Raw genomic sequence first — 21,193 nt, forward strand, 5'->3', positions numbered from 1 at the left:
TATCGTATTGAATCAAATAATGAGCTGAATATATCGTATTGAATCAAATAATGAGCTGAATATATCGTATTGAATCAAATAATGAGCTGAATATATCGTATTGAATCAAATAATGAGTTGAATATATCGTATTGAATCAAATAATGAGCTGAATATATCGTATTGAATCAAATAATGAGCTGAATATATCGTATTGAATCAAATAATGAGTTAAATATATCGTATTGAATCAAATAATAAGTTGAATATATTGTACCGAGTTGTATCGTGAACTGAATATATCGTATTGAATCAAATAATGAGTTAAATATATTGTATTGAATCAAATAATAAGTTGAATATATTGTATCGAGTTGTATCGTGAACTGAATATATCGTATTGAATCAAACAATGAGTTGAATATATCGTATCAAATAGTATTATGAGCTGAATATATTGAGTCTAATAGTATTGTGAGCTGAATATATTGAGTCTAATAGTATTGTGAGAACAGTCATATCGCTACAGCCCTAGTTAGCATGGTGTAATGCTCATAGCATTAACAACCAAACTGTTTAAACTTAGGAATGTAAACAGTTGCTATTAAACAAACAACATAAATTACCGTTCTTAAATCGGCACAATGAGGGTTAAATTGTTGTTTTCCCAAAACCCTCATGTGGCCCTCCTTGATAGATGTATTGTTATCTCAGCGCCGTTGTAACAAGTGTCTGCATGTACTCAAGTACAGCTAACTGGTGCCGCCCCGGTGCTTCTGGTAATCACTACCCGTCTTTCTTTCACTTCAAAAAAAAACGTGGCCACCAGCTTCTTGTCGATGCCTTCACGCTCTTCTGCACATCCTGTCAGACGTGAGCGCCGCTGTGTCCAGAGGCGTCTGTAGCGCTGGCCCCAGTAGAGGAGAAAGGCTTGCCTAATCGCAGTACTTACAGTGGGAGAAGCCTGCTGGCCTAATTGGCACGGTCAGGGATGAAGCATATGCACTTTCCAGTGGGAGACCATCTGACAGGACCGCTCGCTGACGACTGCACACTATCTCTCCATATGTGGCAGACAGACGGCTGAAGGGTTCGCACACCACCCTTCAACTAATGAAGCCAAGTCATCCAGCGCTGCCTCACACACACACACACACACACACACACACACACACACACACACACACACGGGCACACAAACAAACACACTCAGACTTTAATTGCTGCCTTGTTGACTCACCTTGACCCTTTTCATTACTTTTTATTTCACCTTTTATATTGGAAATAACAGGAGGGATCACAGTGTAAGGAAAGAATCATCTTTTTACGTTTGTCATTGTTATATGAATATTCATGAATCAGAGTTCAGCATACAAAAGGTTGATTAAGGGAGTGATGACTATGTATGAGTTAACTTTAAGAAGTTAGCAGACAGCTCGCTAACTAACTCACATTTGAATGACTAATTATAATCGTTAATCAATGTTGCCATGTCATGGAACTTTTAATAAATCTAGGGACACGTATTGCAGTCTCTGCCGCCCCACCTCTAGACTGCAAATGAACCTCGCTTATACAAGGCCCGACTAACCAAATGATAGAACAACATTTTAAGACTTTAATTGACTATAAGGATTGCCATTACTGACTTTCCTTGGTTTTTGTGATTGGCTGACAAATCCTGATCCTCATGTCGACTAAGGGTTGAGATTATTTTCAGAGTACTATGTTATAGACAAAAATGTATGTTCATTTTTAAGCGGCTGCTTAAAAACCTCCAAATACATCCGTATTGCTCGCCTGTTACATCCCTCTTATATTGAAACCTCAACATTTGGTATTGTGCACAAAAAATAAACAAGTCTATATTTAAAGCTTGTTTTCAGCGGATGCTGGGAGGCCATCATTATAAACCGTGCACACTGACACTTGCAATGTGTTTGTATAAGGAACTGATAACAAGTGTCTATTAAACAGACATTTCACCTCTATTGTATCATCAGTGTCTGTTTGTACAAAACTCTCTTTTCATTGAAAATATTTACATTAGAACGTCATCTTAAGCCCCGCCCACTGAAAACTCTTAGTTTTTCTGGAGATTAAATCTTGTTTACCATAACCAAACCAACTCTTCTGTGATTGGTCAAGCACCAAGGTTTGTCATGCAGTGTCATGAATCCAGGAAGTCTCCACCTCCAAAGGACCCGTTGTATAAACAAAGTGGGGTGTAAAATACAGCTGGCTGGAGTGAAGCCATTATTGCGTCATAATGAACTCCGCTCTTGTAACCTCTTGTTCGTCCAGATTTCAGACGAACTTTATAAAGTAACTTCAAAACATGGTCATGATGAGGAACTTTTTAAGTTTTTTTGTTCAATACATGATGGACGTTACAGTGGAGCTGTATGGAGGCATTTTGATGTTTTTAAGACGGATGAAGACAAAGAAAACTTAGCTCTAGTTGCTACATAAAATGAATATACATGTTTGTCTATAAAGGGAACAGATTACTCTGAAAATAATCACAACCCTTAGTGAACATTATTTTTTTTTAAAAAGCCTGGAGCTCTAGAACAGTGCGATGCAACACGATGGTTTTTAGCCTCCATCCCAGAGAGAGACATAAGAATAGGCAGATTGAGGCACATATTCAAAACAAAACTTGCCTGCCAGCTTCTGTACTAACATGGGTAACCAGTTTATAGATGTGAGTGAAGGAATAAATAGAGCCTCGAGGCTGAGCGAAAATCAAGAGCTGTGGCGTGAGTGTGAATTCATCCTCCAGCTGGCCGTCTGAATGGACTCGGTCCGTCATTAGCATGCAGAGGTCCAGCCCGGACATTTAAGGTTATTCATTCCCCAGGCAAACTCTCCTGACTCCAGCTCACTTCCCCAAAATCACTCCTCATCAAACGTCAAATGGTGAATCTCTTAAATTCTTCAGTGGTCTCCGGTCTGTGTGGTGAACAACAGAAGTTGCTGCATATGTGTTGAACATGAACACGGGGTTCCCTACCCGCTGGTGCAGCGCATCAACCTAAGGTGCATCTGTTCACTTTGTGTTTACAGGAAATTCATGCTGTTCCCCTCGGTGGCTTGCTGAGAAACCGAACCATTGCTTTTCAAGTAGAAGCAATTACATTTTTATTGACAATCATTTTCTCCTGATCATGAGACCAACACATAACATTAGAGGGTTTTTTTGACATGGCAAAATCAAAATAGTTAAAGTAAAATATCATAGTAAAGTCTCATATTTTTGTGTGGAATTTCATGATTGGCAAAATAAGAAATACAGAAAAGAAAGCATATAAAAAATAAATCCAATCAGAGTTCGTCGAGTCAAAGCTACAAAGAGGTCCACATTTTGAAATTGAATATTAGTTTACTATTCACAATGTGTAGTTCTCTGTCTCCTGGGCTAGGGAAGTCTTAACGGGATGTCAAGTTGAGGATTAAATACAAACTGGACGTTGCAGACGAGCAGTATGAAGGTAATTGGATGTTTTTAAGTGTATTTTTGGACGAAGTTGAAGACGGACACAACTGAGCTCCAGTCGCTACATTAGAATGAATAAACATTTTTGTCTATAACTCTAAAAAGTAACAGATTACTCTGAAAATAATACCATCCCTTAAATAGATGGAGAACCTGGGGCAGACCCTGGACACAATGCAGAGATTGTGTAGAGGATCTGGAGGAGGTTCTGTTAAGAGGGGAGGCCAGGCCTCTGTACTTCAGCTGCTACCCCTGCGACATCAGATAAGGGCCCGAAGTAAAGGAAAGCTTTATCTGGTGATTGTGCTAATTAACATGGAATTTGTTGAAACACATTTCCCATTCAAGTTGAAGTAATACTGCATGTCGGAGTCTCAGAACTCTTATCGCAATGATTAAAAAAAAATTGGCAGCTACTTCTCAGTCTATGTTGTTGTGAGCCTGCGTACTGGGAAATAAAGTGTGTATCATCAGTCTTGTATATACTGCACGCCGCTGGACAAGTTACAGATAAGAGTGAACTCGAGCATTGCTCTTCACCCACGCCATATCACATGACCATTTGCGCCCAAGGTTACCCACGAGACATGGAGGTCATCAGATAGTCGTCAAAGTCGTGACAAGGTATCCCAGGGGAGATTGGCTGTGCTATCAGAACGAAACAAAAGCAAGAGAACACAATAAAAAAAAGCCTGTATGAAACTAAATTGCAGTATTCCCAGTGAAGACTTCCTCGCCTCTTTAGAGTTTTAACCGTTTTCAAAAAACACCTCCAGTCACAGAGTCAATAGATGGTACAGTTCTGTACTTTTAAAGTGCTCCGAGTGAAATGTAAACTTTTAGACTTTGGCTGACCTACTTATTCTTGTCTTTTCACCTTGAGGGCTCTACCAGGGAAATGTGCAGTAGTATCGTATAGAAAGAATCTGGCATTGGAAAAGATTAGCCAATGAGACAGATTAAACGATAAATTGAATGTTATATTGACGTTGCTCAAAATAGCAAAACTTCATTATCAGAGAAGGCTTGCGTGCTACTGACAATCAATAAGACAAGTCATAATGAAAGTGAAAAGTGAAATATAATTTTGACTAACAATGAAAATGTATTGACGTGTTCGATAAAAATATTTGCCTGAAGTCATTACATATTGTTCTGAATTTATATTATTTAAGAAAAATCTTAGAACGATTACAATAAACACTGAATGCAATTGGTCTTATGTTACAGGATGTATCTAAGATAAGATTATACAGGTATACAGGTAAAATGAGGATAAACCCACCAATTCCATGCCAGTGGTATTATCGTGGCACACTAATCCATTATAAACTACTTTAGTACGTGCATATACTAAATGGGAAAGTTTTACAACACATTCATGCTGATTTGTACGGAGACCAACACATGACTCGGTACTGTAATTTTCTTTTAATTGTAATTGTAACTGTAATTTCTACTTTATTTTATTTTTGAACTCTCATATAATGTAACTATTTATAACTTTTCGTTTTAGCTACAATAACAGACATTATTTTAAGGAATAACTAAACCATGAAGAATAGTAAAAAAAAAACCAAAGAGTTAGTCTTTGTTTTTTCTTTCTGTTTTAAAAATTATTTATTTTCTCACATAGTTAACACCAGTGAGTTTATTCTAAAACATGGGATAGATTGGTAGATCTACGATTTGTTAGACTAGAAGAGAGATATTATATTGTAATTATATCGTAATTAGTTTGATAAATTAAAATAATTTAATTATCTGTCTTTTTTTACCATGTTTTTTCTGGGGCTCTGTGGATTTGCCTCGGATTAATTTGAACCCCAATCACATCAAACATAAGGTTCTTTGATTTTTGTGTTAATGCGTATTCATGGGATGAGGATAAATGATTCAAGCTAGCATTACTTAGCCAGAGGTGATTCTAGACACGTTTTAACTTTGCCACATTAACTCATTGCGCTAGAGGCTGATAGAAAACCAAATAAAATTGTCTCTGGGCCAAGAGCAGTCTCAAGAACTCATTCAATTTGAGCGGCAACCAGACGTGGACCCTGACACAGTGACAAATTTACACTTGCCATTGCCACTTTTATTTTTCTCCCCCAAAAATGTCTGGTGACTGAGACATTTGACATTGACTGAGCACAAAAGACCACATCTCACACTGGGATGTCATTAACAGCTTCCAGAAGGGAAACAGCGAGAGGGTACGATTGCTGCTGTTTACTTAACGTTCTGACATTCTCGCATGGAGGCTGCCCGCTGGATTTTTGATCAATAGACCTGAACATTGATCGCTGTGTTTGTCTTGTTTCACAGGTGATTCTGATGCTGACCAAATTATTTGACTTCAACCTCAACAGTGTTACTGAGAGTTCATTATGGAGGTAAGCCTATCACGCCGCATGACTTCATGACATTTTCTCATCTCCTGCCATTTCTTTGACACAACAAAATTGACCAATTCGATTTTTTTTATTTTTTTTATATTTGAGGTCCGACTCGCTCTCAACATGCGGCAAAGCAAGCCAGAGTATGGAAGGTGCTAGTTAGAAAGTTCAGAATTGGTATCTAAAAGTGGCGGGCCATGCATTTCACACACAGTCTTGTCTGAGTGAATCCACCTCTCAATAACCACTGTATGACGAAACATACACCACATAGATCCGACCTTGCACATCACTGAAAATGTCGCTACGACAACAAGTTTCCATGGCAACAATACACGCTTACTGCATCAAAAGGCAATAAAGTAGAATAAAACATGATCTTCTGTGAATTGTTTTAAGCCGTGAAGAATTTCTAAAATAAGTTTTACTCAATCAGCAGCTTCACATTGAGAGGCTGTTTGACTCCCAGGAATAAGAACCGTGTGAAGTCAATCATCTCTCCAGAGTTACGTATTGACAATTTAAAGCCATTATAAATGCAGTCTAAAGAGCTGTTGCATAACAGACAGGTAACTTTTTTGGTCAGAATTAAATGCCTTTAATAAGAAAACGAAATACAAGTGCACAAGTCTCCTAATAACCTCATAAAAATACAACATTATTTAGTAAAATTGCATTTTTCAGACTTCCCTTGGACTCACTGTACGCTTTGCTCAAGAGTAAACTGGCCTTCTTTTTTTTATGTGACGACTTAGTCATTGGCATGTTTTAATTACAAGGTGATTTTAGGTAAGCTCCCTGGTTACTTGTCATTGTATATGGCTGGAAAATATGTCCCCCATGCGTTAACGTCTCAGGATATGGTGCTTATGTATGGGGCTATTACTGTTGCTAAAGGTTTGTAAATGTGTTAAAGATTTGCAAATATATATGTTTATCTGTACAGTGATCCACAAATGCGTAACTCGATTCATGAAAGTGTAACTCGATTTCTAAATATGTCGTTCAGAAGTGATCAAAACTATAAAAACTGGCAAGTTAAGCATCACGAACTTAGTACAAGTTTCAAAAAACTGAAAACTGCTCCATTTAGGCACGTGACTTTTGCAACTTTTAAGTTCTTGTTATTAGTCAGTAGTTCTTATGTTGTACTACTGCACTTAATATTGAACTTGTAATTTCCATGTAAAGATTTTATGTGTAACTGTGTTTTGCTGTCCATCCTGGCCAGGTCTCTCTTTTAAAAATGAGAATAAGACTAACCTGGATAAATAAAATAAAAATAAAAAGTCCCAAAAGACTACTTTGTGTATGAATGTTTGGACAGATATACATGGTAGCTGGCATTTCCTGAAATTACCAACAATAACAAGTATCAGAGACGCTTTTTATGTCCGTCAGGGGAAATTAATGCAGTCATATAAAATACAATCCGATGTCACCGGAGGACTATTTTAACCAAGCGTGGACAAAGTGTCCACAAAGGGCAGCAGTGGGTGCAGTTTTTTGTTGCAACCAATCTAGAAATCAGTTGACTGTCAGTTTGGTGTTGCTTGTTTCAGCTGAAACCTCATTGGTTAAACTGTGTAAAAACCTGCACCATCCCTGCCCTTTGAGGACCAGTTTGGCCACCCCTTAACTATAAAGCGTATTTACAAATGAATGACATGAAGCAGCATCTTTTACTGAGGCCAGACCTTCACACAATTTATAACGTTTACTTGGACCTAATCCCAGGAAATCTTTTGATCCTACAAATCAATGTATATCTCAACCACTGATGCCAATTCTATACGCATCGCGATACACTGCCAGCGAAAAAATATGACGCAATACATAGAAAAACCCTGACGTTGCGATGCGATAAAAATAGCTCTTGTTTGCTCAAGCTATGACTGAATTATAAGAGGATTATAATTTTATAAAAGATTGGTTTGAGAATATAATAGTATAGTCAACTGTCTTACCTTAAAAGGACAATTCTGTTTTACTTATGATAACAATTTGAAGAATGTATCCACTTCTGCCTCAAAGGTTTTTTTTCAATGGAGCAAAACAAATTATAATAAATCAAATTAAAATATTCATTATGTTCAGGCAGATCACTCAAATTTGTTCACAGCAGTAACAATGGAATTATATTAGATACATAAAAATATTAAAATAACAATATTAACAGAATAACTTAAAATACTGGCAAATAATCAATGCTCATTTCCCCCAAGACCTACTTCACTGCAGGATCTATTTAATGTGACTTGGGTGACAGTTTTATTGGGAAATATTAACTGATTTAATCCAAAGGAAAGGAAGGGGAGCAGCTGCAGAGGTATCCTCGCCATGTGATTTTTGATAGATCCACTACATTGTTTGAATATGACGTGAGCCATGTCAAGTTTAAATACAAGCTGGAAAAACTAAATTATTGTACAAATTGGACCCTTTAGTTTTTTTTAGGTGCATTAAATATATCTTTGCTTGTGCTTCCATCTTTGTTCAAATTTTTTGTCTTGTACCTTCTGCGCCAGTGAGGACGCGATGGTGCGTTTAGGGTGCCTCGGAAATCGATTTTACCATCGCATTTGCGATTGCAAGGCTAGAGCCGAAATTCACCCATGAATGAGTGAACTCCGATGCACCTCTAATTTACAAATGCATCTGACATATTTGTATCAATGCACAGATGAGAATCGGTTATTTTCCACATCCCTAACAACCAGGTGTTTCTTAGGCACATCATCCTGCAACTGACGCCCCACAGTATACATTAAGTTTAAATAACATGAGATCTATTTGACAGTATCAACGCTCAATAAAGACGAAACTATCGACCCCTTAGTCACATTTCTCTCAGGCTTAGTGGTCCACCTTTAAATTTTAACCACATAGCGCTTAGCACTGACCACTTAAGAGTCCACTTACATAAGACGAAAGTAGCTGGATTATTCATGGTTCTCTACCTATGCAGGCCTCAACTATAGCCCGGAGCAGTGATTAATGTACCATGGAGAATGCTCTTGAATGTCCAGGGGGGGTTTGCTTTGTCTCCACAAATGATACATTATTTTTGTAATCTGTCTTTGACCATTGATCCGTCACCCAAGTCAATCTAAACCTGGTGTCCTGAGAAAACAAGGCCATTAGTAATGGATGGATGATTAATGGTGCGTTTGGATGGGCAGGCAGACTGATGGAGAGGCAGATAAATGAACAGATTATATTCATTCTGAGAGGGCAAATCGGATGATAACCGCAAGTACCAGTATTAGGTAATTTGGGTGTCAGATGATGGGGAAACAAAATGCATCTGGTGCTGCTCTGAGATTGTTGTCTGTAGGAATAATTGCGCTTCAAACCTTGAAACAAAAGTGATTGTTGCCATCCAGGCAGCCATTAGGCAGCAACCTTCAACTCTAACTGGAATGTGTGGTAGCCTGGATCAGGAATACACATGGAGTTTCCTGTCCAGGTCAAGGAAGGGATCCTACTCAGTCGTGGCTCTTTATGGTAGATCATTTCTCACATGTTAGCAGGAGTGTGATGGTGACTAGTCAATTTCATGGAGTCCAATATGACGTAATAATGGCTTCACCCCTCCTCCAGCCAGCCCTGCTTTGTTTATACAATGAGTCCCTTGGAGGTGTAGACTTATTTCAACAGATTGAACTTCAAAGATGCAGCATTAGGGAAGAAGTTTTTTTGTGTCAGGTTTCATCTTCTAACTTGTAAATCAAACCTTTGAAAAGTCTCAGAGATAGAAAAAGACTTCTCAACTTATTTCCTTTAAGGTGCATCCTTTTGAAAAATATACTATCTTTAATTTGCATGAAGTGCAAGTGGGTCCATATAGCAAATTGTAACAGCGAAGAAGCGTGCAGCGTGTAATGAAATAAAAGTTAAGCAGAGCCCACAGCAGACTGCTGCTTCAGAACCGGAGGGCCAGGAATATGATGAACGGGGATTGCGGTATTGTGGGGCGGAGGAAATGGTGGGAAGATGTACTGTCAAAATGTGCTGAGGTCTCACAAATGATCCCGCAACCCAGCCTGCGACAATTTAAACCATATCTCCACCCACAGGAAATGACCTCACGCCAACAGCAGCCGTCATCCTTCAAAACAATATTGATAATAATGCGCAGCATTCGCCCATCAAAGAGCCGAAGTTCAGAAATCATAATTGCGACTTTCCCCACTGAGCCTTTTAATAAGTGACTCATTTCAATGAGTTTCAGAGAAGTGACAAGCGTCTCATGGAAGAGCTTTAATGATGTAACAAAGAATCTATGTATCCAGAATCAATTCCATTCATGCTCAGCCATTATACAATCTTAATTAACACATGGCCCTCTTGGAACTTTACACCAATCACAGGGACGTTTCTGCTGAGATATTGTGTTTAACATTCCTTCTTTTCTCAAACACCCAAGAACAGGATACAGTCATGCAGCAAAAAAAAGAAAAATAACCATGAAAAATAACCATGAATTGCTATGAAAGGGTTACAGGATGTTGGAGGTGATGGAGAAGATAGTTTGTTTCAAGACAAGCGAGTCAGAGGACTGGAACACTGACCAATGTTGTTTACGAGTAGGGATGTTCCTTGAGGAGAATACTGACAGAGGGAAGACTGGAGAGGCATTTTAAATCTGTTATTTTCATCCATCCATGGCTCTAACTCAGTCAAAGTCTGGTGCTGAAGTTAGGAGGCCAGAGACTTCACTCTCTCCAGATACCTCAGTTTTTATATTTTGAGTCTTTCTTCGGTTATTAAGCTTTCGACAATCTTGTTCTTTCAGTCACTGCAAAGGTGATAGTAGACATCCACACGCAAATGAACACATTGGCTTTGCTCTTTCTTTAACGAGATAGAGGAGGACGAGAGGATACAGTTGACACCAGCAGCTTTTAAAGCTGATGTTTGGACATACAGTATTTTGGTTAAAAAAGTTTCAATTTTTCAAGAATCACATGTTCTGTAAATAATCAACATATATATTCAAATATATCCTTGTTCCTACAGTATCACAATATATCTCAATATATTTGTTGTATGGTTGCCCTGTATCATGATACGCATCGTATAACAAGCTTTTGCCATCACACATCCCTAGTTTAGACCCTCGACCCCTTGACTCTCTTCAGTGATAGCAGTATAGCATTTTAATATCACTCTTAAAATAATTAAAAAAACGAAATGTATAAGCAGCAGAACATGACATTGGCGGGATGAGGTTCAGTTTTCCACTCAAAGACGTTGTTGTATCAGTCAGATCAGGATAGATTTCTTTCAGGTTGAAGATTAGATCCTTTCCGAAGTTAAGGAGTTCAAGTACCTTAACGTATTGAACTCAGGTTAATAAGATAAAGCCAGTTCCTTGTATGTATGCGTTGTGCATCACTGCAACCAAATAATTGACCCTCTTCAATAAGAAAAGTAAAATATTGGCAACATCGAACATTTAGCTAAATAGCATTTAATATCATGCACTATTAAAAACATTGTAAACTGCTGGTCAATTTGAAAACGGAATTCTTCGGATGACTATATTTCACCTTACCTTTTTTATGAGCAACATAAGTCCCAAAGCTCATCCACAATTAACTATTTTGAGACATAATTAAGAACCTAAACAACTATTTCTTGTGCTGTGTGATAAAAGCTTTTATTTATTTTGCCCACTCTCAAAAATGCAAATTAAGAAGTTCCTGCTTGTTCCCTTCTGGCAAAGTCAATGCAAAAACTAAATCAAGGCCAGTGTCGAATTAGAGCTAAAATATTCAAATGCTGCTCAAAGCGAAAATGTTAAATTTGCATGCAGTTAAAACTCAATATTTTAGCGTATCTTCCTAAAGTTTGAGAAAGTTATCTCAGCTGTCCGCTCGAATTTAAGGCTTGATGCGCGGTTGAGGAGGAAGTTTAATTTGAAGTATTGATGATTCTTGGGTAACTAAGTTTATAAAATTGCAGCAAAGAAAATGCCACACAACTTTAAATAAAGTAATCATTGACTGATCTTTGTGTCTTCACCTTCGCTCCATGTTTGTTGACGAACTCTCCGTGGTTGACGAGAACAGAAATATTCATAAACATCTTTGAGGTCTGATGCTCTCACACACATTTATTCTTCAAAATTGATGTTGCCTTGGATTCTGCAGCTTGGAAATCAGAATATTGATCTGACTTCTATCATCAAATCTTTTGATTTAAAAGCCAATGACTTTTAACAGCCGCATGGACAAATAAAGCTCCTGGGATAGAAAAGACTCCAGGAGATGAAAGTGGTAAATTGAAAATAATGTTTTTTCTTGGACCATGATTTTGATGAATGGGTTTCCACCTCATGTCGACCTGAGGTTTAACATGAATCCTAAATATCATAATTAATAACACAATTTGAGGCTTTTTGTTAAATAAAAAATCAAACTCATTTTCTACTCACCCTCATATGGATTAAGGGTTGGGATTGTTTTCAGAGTAATATGTTCTTTTTAGAGTTATATAGAAAATGTTTGCCCAATTTAATGTTGTGAATAATATGTTTCTGTCTTTTTGAAATGTAAGCCATATTTCAGATGAAAGCCTTAGATTTGAGTTGTGAGGGGATTCATTTTTAAACGCTATTGAGGTCGTTGTCATGAAAGATACATGAAGTCAAAGTCTGTCCCAGGCCTCCTACAATTTCAACACCTCAGTACAGTGAGGCTGCAGAGATGCTTTATGCTAACTATAGCCTCAAATTAAATACAGATATATATAACACTTCATTTGAGGACACAAAGCTTGTTAGGAACCACATTGATGTTATATATAGTCACAGGTACGTTGTTGGACAAGTCTTCTCTTTATCATATCCAAATTAAGAAAAAATTAAGACCCCTTTTTTATTCACAAAGAAGGCCTGTCCATTTAAAGCTACTGTGGACATGTCTCGAGCAGGAATAGAGACACCTAATGTCCTGTTGCTCACCCTTTCATCCCATTTCAGGTCAACAGACTATGGAGCGACGTACCAGAAGCTAAATGACAAAGTAGGAGCCAAGACAATTCTCAGCTACCTGTATGTGAGCCCCAACAACAAAAGGAAGGTGAGTAATCCAAATCCATTCATTTAAAGTGATAGTTTGGCCAAAATTCAAAACTTATCACTTTCTACTCACCCTAATGCCAACTAAGAGTTGGAATTATTTTCAGAGTAATCTGTTCCCTATTAGAGTTACAGGCAAAAAATGTATTTTCATTTTAATGTAGCGACTGAAGCCGTCGTCTTTGTCTTCATCTACATCCAAAAAGACACACTTAAAAACATCCACACATCCAGTGTAGACAATAGACTGTATGGGCTCTGGAAGCCCTTGCAATATTTACCCAGAGTACTTTCTGCCTGTATCGCTTGTTATTCTTTAAACATAAGCTACAAACAAGCTTAAAATATACACTTATTTAAGTTTTTGTGGGAACGATTTCTGAATTTCTAGAACTGAACCTCTAAAAAGGAACAGATTACTCTCAAACACACTCTGACACTCAAGAGTTTTGTGATGGATCAAGGATGAATCAGGGTAGATGTATTCAAACCGGCTATAAGTTCAACAGTTGAGCTTCTTTTTATGAGACGTAACAACAGTGATTAACAACAGTGATCGCTGCTGCTTTATGTTAGCTTCCCTGCAATCATTGAAAATCACATTCAGTTGTGGATTTAGCAACAGCGCCTCTGGTGTTGAGCGTGGCTGTCGTCTCAGCTTAATTGTTAATAGAAGGAAACTCCAACAATCAGAATATTCATGCAGTTTAAAAGGCTGTTATTTGCCAGCAGCTCAATGAGCTCAACGGGTTGGCATTTTCTTCTGCAAATGTAAAAGCTGCCTTTGGATGAAGTGGGGTCATGCAAGACATCAGTGTTTAATGAAGGCTGATCATTTACTGTAATATATTATTATATTACTTAAATCATGGCAACACATTAACTGCTCTCCCGGGCTGTAAAATGTAAGCTGGCCAGGAAGGGTCGCAAAGACCAGGAGTTCATCCCTCTCGCTGCCACCCCTGGTGTTGCGCCATGTTATAGCTGCTGATGGCAGACAAAAACCTCCCTCTTTATCTAGGAGTGCCAGTAAATCAAGCCATTGTGAATTCTGGAGGCTTAGGGAGCAAGCCTAAGAGGAAACTCTGAACAGAAGAACAAAGAGAGAGCTTCATACATGAAAGAGGGAGAACAGACTAACAGCGGCAATTACATCCATTTTCAAATTGTGGTGGAAAAAAAGCAACCACTATTTGATGGATTCACTCTCCGGAATAATGTCGGTCATTTTCTAAATGTGTTTAATGCGCCACGTTTACCAGGGATCCAGGATGAACTCTTTCTATTCTATCTGATAATGTTAGAATCAACTGACCCGAGTACAGCTTCTATCCATAACAGAGGCTCAGGTGAAAAGGAGAAAACTCTTGTATTTAAGGTCTCTAAGTCTCAGTCACTACAAAGCGGGTGGCTAAAGGTGAGAGTACAAATCCTTGAGAAAATGGAGAGCTCTGTCTTTTTGGCTCATGTAATCACTGTATAGCTCCATCTTTTCCTCGCTTGAGATGACTAAAGATCTTTTAGTATGTGAGAGCGTAAAGCGAAGACCAGGCAATATTTTAAACATTAATACATATTTGAAACAATTTGTCTTTGTCTGACTGTGGAAGAATGCTTGGACAGTGCTTCAAAGAAATTCAACCTTCACACACCATCATTCACTTATTTTTCCCATTTTATCAACACCACTCTTTCGTACATTATAATTGGTCACTTCTAGCCAGAGCACTTAGTGTCCCCTCTCATGTTCAACCCGTTCCCTTCCTTTGTAGCCGGCCATTTTGATCAGACCATTAGCCACACTCCACTTCATCGTTATAGCTTTATTTGCTTTCTTTGGGCCCTACTTAACAGACTTTGGGGACATTTTTCTTTTTACTGTGAGGAAAATGAGACACAAGAAGTTAAAAACAACTCCAAAAAGAGAGATTTAAACACATTGAAATCATCCCCTAACATCTCTATCCCTTGCATGCAAATGTAATTGTTTTATCTCTTGTGTTGTCTCTTGGTCAAGGTGAACGACCTCCACCTTGACCCAGAGGCAACACAAAGGCTAAATAGCAATTATAGATCAAGGCATACTTTCAAATCAACCCACCCCTTTCTAGTGTGTTAACATCACAGATAGACTGCAAAGACATGCATTCATTTCAAACCATTAAAACAATTGCAAGTGACCAGCATCATTGAAAGTAGTACTGACATAAATATCAACTTGGCCACCCTTCCCGAATTATTACACACTTTCTTCGCGCTGTCCATTGCATCGACCAGGTGCTATCGGCGGTTTGATCCGGCTTATTAAGCTGCCACCTTTTGATCCGAGGCATTTAAAGTCACGCTAATTGAACACAGCTTGACATTTCAGCCAAGCCCCTGTCAGACTTGACAAACAGCGACGTGTCAGTGTCTAACTCTCACTTTAATTGGGGTTCCTGTTAACTTGCTTGCTATTGCCGGCAATTCTACGATGTATTCAGGAAGTAAAATATGCATAATTTACGGATAGAAAAGACAAACGTGCAATTCAAAGATTTCCATTGGCAGACTTTCCTTAGCTTTTCTGCCTGGATTTTGTTAAAGGGCAACGCCTGTCAAATGTTAATCTTTCTCTCCAAGATGCAGTAAGTCCCTGATCATGACCCTGTTTTGAAGTTATTACTTTTTATTATATATATCATATAATCTCAGCGAACGAGAGGTTACGAGCGTAGAGTCCCTGATGACATTATAATGGCTTTACTCCTCCTCCAGCCAGCTGTTATCACGCTCATGCTCCGGATGTTGGAATATACTCGGCATCAACATCTCTTCCATCCTCCAGCAACAGCCGGTTCTCCGTCTTTAATAGTGTTAAAATACATGGCAACAGCGATACCTCTGGTATGTGCACAACAAATGGGGCAGAGACATGGAGAAAGTATTCTTTTTCTTAACAGGAAGCTCTTTTCAACCCCAAATTCTGGCTTACACATTAACCCTTGTGTTATCTCAGTCTTAATGTTACCTGATGGCCCAAAAACAAATGTTTTTTAGATATCCCCTGTGTTATCTAAGGGTCACCTTGACCTCGGCCATTTTGATCTGACCATTAGCCCCAACTCGACCCAGAGACAAGACAAGGTATATCTCAAGCTCAATTTCTCAATTTGTTTTTTCAGGCCAAAGACAGATAACATCTCACCAAACACCTCACACTTACGGCTCAGTTAACACCATGCATCAAACTTTTTGACTGTGGGAGAAAAAAGGAAGTCAGAACAAACCAGTTAGTACATATACAAAGTTTGAAAATGCCATACTTAAAATATTGAATGTTAAACCAAACAAATCACTGGTAACTCCCAGGACCAAATGAGACATGACTTTATAAAAGAGATATTAAATATTCAACAACTCTGCTCAGCAAGTTTTGAGTGCCTCCTCTCGCCGCACCCGCCAACATTCCTCTCATCTCTGACCTCAACAGCTAAATCATGTCTTCGTCTCTGTCCATCTGTGTTTCTGTCTGTCTGTCCTGTGGCTGTGTGAAGGTCCCTCCTCTCTTCTTGTGGCAGCCATTTTCAGACTGAGCCTCGGGGCCTGACAGATGTTGTCGCAAATCCACCCTCTCCAACTACTTCAGTACTTCGGATCCCCAGTCGTATTCCGGGCCTCCTCTGTCCTGTCTGATTGTTTGGCAGATATGCTTTTGGCTTGTGTTTAGTCCATGAGGGTCCTGTGGACAGAGGAACAGAGAAACTGGACTCCTTGCTATGGTTGGATTAAACGGGCGCGTCTGCAGCAAAATAAGATTTGTTTTATTCAACAAGATACATTTTCAAACTTCAATGACCGCCATCGTAGATAAACGAGTCAGCGACTTGGAACATGGGAGTTAAAAATCCGGTCATGTTTCAATTAGATTCATGTACATTCTCTGTGATAATGAGTTGTGACCAGTTCCACTGGAGACTAAAAAAACATGATCACAAATACAATTTTTTTTTCCCTTACTTCCTTACTTTTTAATTTTCTTTTTATTTGCACTATTACAAATATTTTTGTAAAAAAAATGTTCTTTTCATTTATTTCATTTTTGATTTAATGTTGAATTATCATGTTTAAATGTACTTTTATTTGTTCTATTCATTGTCTCGTTTATTGGGTAAAAGACTATACAGAATATGCTGATATTGTAAATATATTGATATACTAATATTAAACATTGTTATTTCTCTAACTGCAACCTTTTAACTTTTTAAAATCAACTGTTTAAAAAATCTTTTTTTTTTTTAACACAAATCTATTTTATTATTGTTATCCAGGACATGACCAACAAACAAAGTATTAAGTCCGTTTGGTTTCGCTCCAGACTTGTTGGGTCAGATTTTCTAGTTCCTGTAAAATCTTTTTGTAAATCCCTTCAGCTTATGCTTCTTACTCAAACCACGAACCAACAACTTATTAAACTTTGATGAGGAATTGGAAATGTATTGGAATGTATTAACCTTTTTTCCTTCTCAGCTGCAGCCTCCAGCTTTAACAACCTTGTGTGTCATTTACTCTCTTCTGACTCGACCCGTTAGAACTTTTTCCTGCCCTTTATTTTCACACTCCAGGGCTTTGCTGTATTGATGCAAAAGTTTTGGATAAAGTTTTCAGAGTGTACTTGTGCTTGGTGTTTTTTATTTGCCGAAAAGAAAAATCTTCCGTTTGCGTGCCTCATGTATGTATCATTATGTTAGAATTACTCGGCTCTGTGTGTGAGTATTAAACTCTCTGTAGGACTGTGGGTTTCAGATTCAGTTTTATCCGAGTCTCAGTCCTTATTTTCTCTCCTCTGCTTAGATGTGAGGGGATATCATAAAACATTGACTGGATTATAAGGCGCACTGTCAATGAATGGTCTATATATAATCAGATAAGTCAGACAGTCAAACTTTATTAGACGCATTCAAGATGAATTTCAACCTCGTTCAGTTGCAATACTTGGCCTAAGTCGTCCGGCGCTGCCTCCTTTTGAACACCATGTTGACACCAATATCTAGAGGCTGGGGTACTCTAGTTAGACCACCCGGAATGATGGCAAGCCTGTTTGTGTTCAGGTTGTTATGGTAAAGGTTTGTATCGCGAGAATAGTAAGGTCAAAGTTGAGCTTTCAGATGAAGTGTGTTTTGATGGTGATGTGCACAGCAGGAACAAACTCTGTGAGTTGTTAAATAAAGAACACTCATAACTCTGTCTACTTCTTGATCCCTTCACAGAACAACAGCGTATATGGATATATATATAGATATAGATATAGATATATATTAACTCAACAACCCTAGCCGTAATGCCCTAATCCATATATAAACCACTCTGGATAATAAGGTTGTTTTGTAGAACATGAAATGCATTTAAGTGAACCTCATAGTCCGGAAAAAAAGTTTATATATAAATTGAACATACTTGAAAGAAACAATTATTTATTACTAACTTAAAATGTTAATGTTGCCTTAGAACATAAACTTTATATATATAACTATTTTTTATTCTTAATCGCCAGTAGGGATGTTCAATGTTCAATGTCGGTTCAAATTTTGAAGGCGTATTGTGAATAAGCTCAACTCATGGCTCATGATGGTGGAGAGATTTGTTAAAATGACACGTTCCTGCCAGAGAAGGAAAAGCATTGCTTTCATTTCAGCACCGTATGCCGAAAGATAGCGCTCGCCTTGGTTTTATTATGTCTTGAAGCACAAAGTAACGGCTGAGTCTTTTCCCTGCACCATCTGGCAATAGTCTCCTCTGTACTCTGCCTGTCTGCCTGCCATCGCTGATGCAGACGACAGTAGCGCAGTCATTGGAGGGTTTCTGAGGGCAGAAAGTAGCAGGAAACAATGGTCCCCTTTTGCAACCCAGTCACACAACGTCTCCTCTGACTGTCCGTTTTTCATCGAGTGTGTAGTCTGCAATCTTGTTTTCACTTTTTTAAGACATGGATGAACTTGGCTCTTGCCTCCACAGATAGAAGACGTACATCACATAAATTCAGACAGATGGAGGAAGCGAAAGGATCAGGGCGGCCGGGGTGCAGCTTTTTATGTGGTTACGGAGACGTATATCAGGAGACTTCTGTAGCTAAAGTTGACAAATCTGGACTTCTGGGAGAAGCCCGTTAACCAGGCGGAGCCCGGATATTTGATGGGGACGTATGCTGTGAACGTAAATACATCAACAACATGAAAAGGGAAATTCACCAATGGAACTTTTGAAGGATATGGTGAACCCACGTCCACCAGCATCAATATTTTCCTTTGGCTTTATTTTTACAGACTTTAACGTTAGAGAAAGAGCAACAAAAGTACAGCATTTGGACTCACCCTTAGAGGATTGATCTGAAGATGAACCTGAGAGAGATGGAGTCATTTGGAAACAGAAATAAACTAAACGCAAGTGTGAGAAGAACACAAAGCATTACCAAATAGCCTTTGGCGTGAATGCACCAATTATTGATCAATGTGAATATGGATTGTTATATTTCTGAAATGCGCTTTGGCTTCTGCTTCCTGACAGATTAAAGACTCAAGAAAGAGAGGAGTTTATGTAGTGGGACTCAAGCTCCAGAAGGAACATTTATTTTTTCATTCAGGATTCCTGAATATCTTTCAAAGCCTAGCTTCGGCGTGAAATGAGAGTTTTTGCAATATTTAAATGTTCCACCTGGAACTGGAGCGAACTGCTGAAGATTCTCCTTCTAAAATAATGATGTCACAATTGATAATGAAAACAATCACTGATAATGCAACACATCGTCTTTACGCAGATGTAAAATATAATCTGCATAAATAAGTGTAATTTTGTAACAATGTGGCAACAAGTGACGGCAGATGGCACTTCAACGCTTTTTTGGCAGAAGCTCTGAGTTGTGAGTCAGTTTTAGATCTGCCAAGAGTCGGATGCTTTGTTGTGAAAGTGGAAATAAATGGCTTCATATGCTGTCATTCTGTTATTTTTTTTTTCTATTTATTTGGAGAATTTCATTCATTTGGTGGCAAATGTCCATGACTTGTCCTGAATAAATACTGTTGAGAACATTTTTTTTAATGGGTTTATGCCTTTTAGTTTAAATGTTTTCATCAATAGAATATGTACAGTGTAGGAAATAAGTATTTGATTCCCAAATGACTTTGTAAGTTGCCCATTGACAAAGAAATTAACGGTCTATATGTTAAATGGCAGGTTCAATTTAACAATGAGAGAAAGAATATCAAAAAGAAAAATCAGAAAATAACATTAAGAAATCATTTTAAAAAAAATATTTGAGTGACATAAGTATTTGATCCCCTAGTAGTAGTAGTTGATTATTATATGTGTGCACATCTCAGGAGGAATTTTGGACAGATTTCCTCTTTGTAGATCCTCTCAAATCCTTAAGGTTCCGAGTCTGTCGCTTTGCCACTCAGAACTTCAGGATTGAGGTCCGGAGACTGGCTAGACCTCTCTATGACCTTAATGTGCTTCTTTTTGAGCCACACCTTTGTTGCCTTGGCTGTATCTTTTGGTTCATTTTCATGCTGGAAGACCCTACCATCTTTCCCTCTGTGCGGTGAAGCTCCTTAGCAGAGAACCACCCCTAAATCATGATTCTTCAAGCTCCATGCTTGACGGTGGCGACGGTGTTCTTGGGTTCACAGTCAGAAATTCTCTTCCTCCAAACACGCAGGTTGAATTGATAGCGAAAAGCTCGATTTTTAGTCTCATCTGATCCTCACCTTCTCCCAATCATTGAGATGTTCATAGGCAAACTACAGACCTTCTTGAGCAGGGGGACCTTATGGGCCCTGCTGGATTTGAATCCATTAAGGTGCAGTGTGTTACTAATGGTTTTCTTGGTGAGTGTGGCCCCAGCTAATTGGGATCATGAACAAGCTGCTCCTGTGTCATTCTAGGCTGATCTTCCTCATGATCGTTGATACCCCACTAAGCGAGATCTTGTGTGGAGCGCGAGACCAAAGGAGATTGACGTTTTTTTCATTTTTTTTAAACATCAACAACGCTAATTTATTTGTCAGTGGGCAACTTTACAAAATAAGTGGGGGATCAAATACTTATTTCCTCCTCTGTATTTGTTGTTTAGGTGTTGTGTTTCCAAAGATCAAACTGATGCCAGATAGTGATCATTTCAGCACTTTTTATGAGGACATAACCACTCATGGATACTACTAAAGTGACTTTTAACACTTTTGGCTGGTTTAGTAAGTC

General features: G+C 38.4%; 1 protein-coding gene across 4 annotated transcripts in view; it reads left to right on the forward strand.

The window, feature by feature from the left end:
* Positions 1–21,193, forward strand: part of sorcs1 (sortilin-related VPS10 domain containing receptor 1) — a 113,484-nt gene that overhangs the window by 50,369 nt on the left and 41,922 nt on the right. For all 4 annotated transcript variants that reach the window (XR_015713393.1, XM_087808952.1, XM_087808935.1 and 1 more), the window contains exons 2-3: positions 5,804–5,871; positions 12,863–12,962. Coding sequence is in view for 3 of the 4 variants with exons in the window: in XM_087808952.1 (XP_087665078.1) it covers positions 5,804–5,871; positions 12,863–12,962 (168 nt within the window). In the remaining variant the exon portion in view is untranslated. The remainder of the gene's footprint in view (positions 1–5,803; positions 5,872–12,862; positions 12,963–21,193) is intronic.

Source organism: Callionymus lyra, chromosome 1 (genome assembly GCF_982586985.1).
Source record: "Callionymus lyra chromosome 1, fCalLyr1.hap1.1, whole genome shotgun sequence".
Taxonomy (NCBI): Eukaryota; Metazoa; Chordata; class Actinopteri; order Syngnathiformes; family Callionymidae; genus Callionymus; species Callionymus lyra.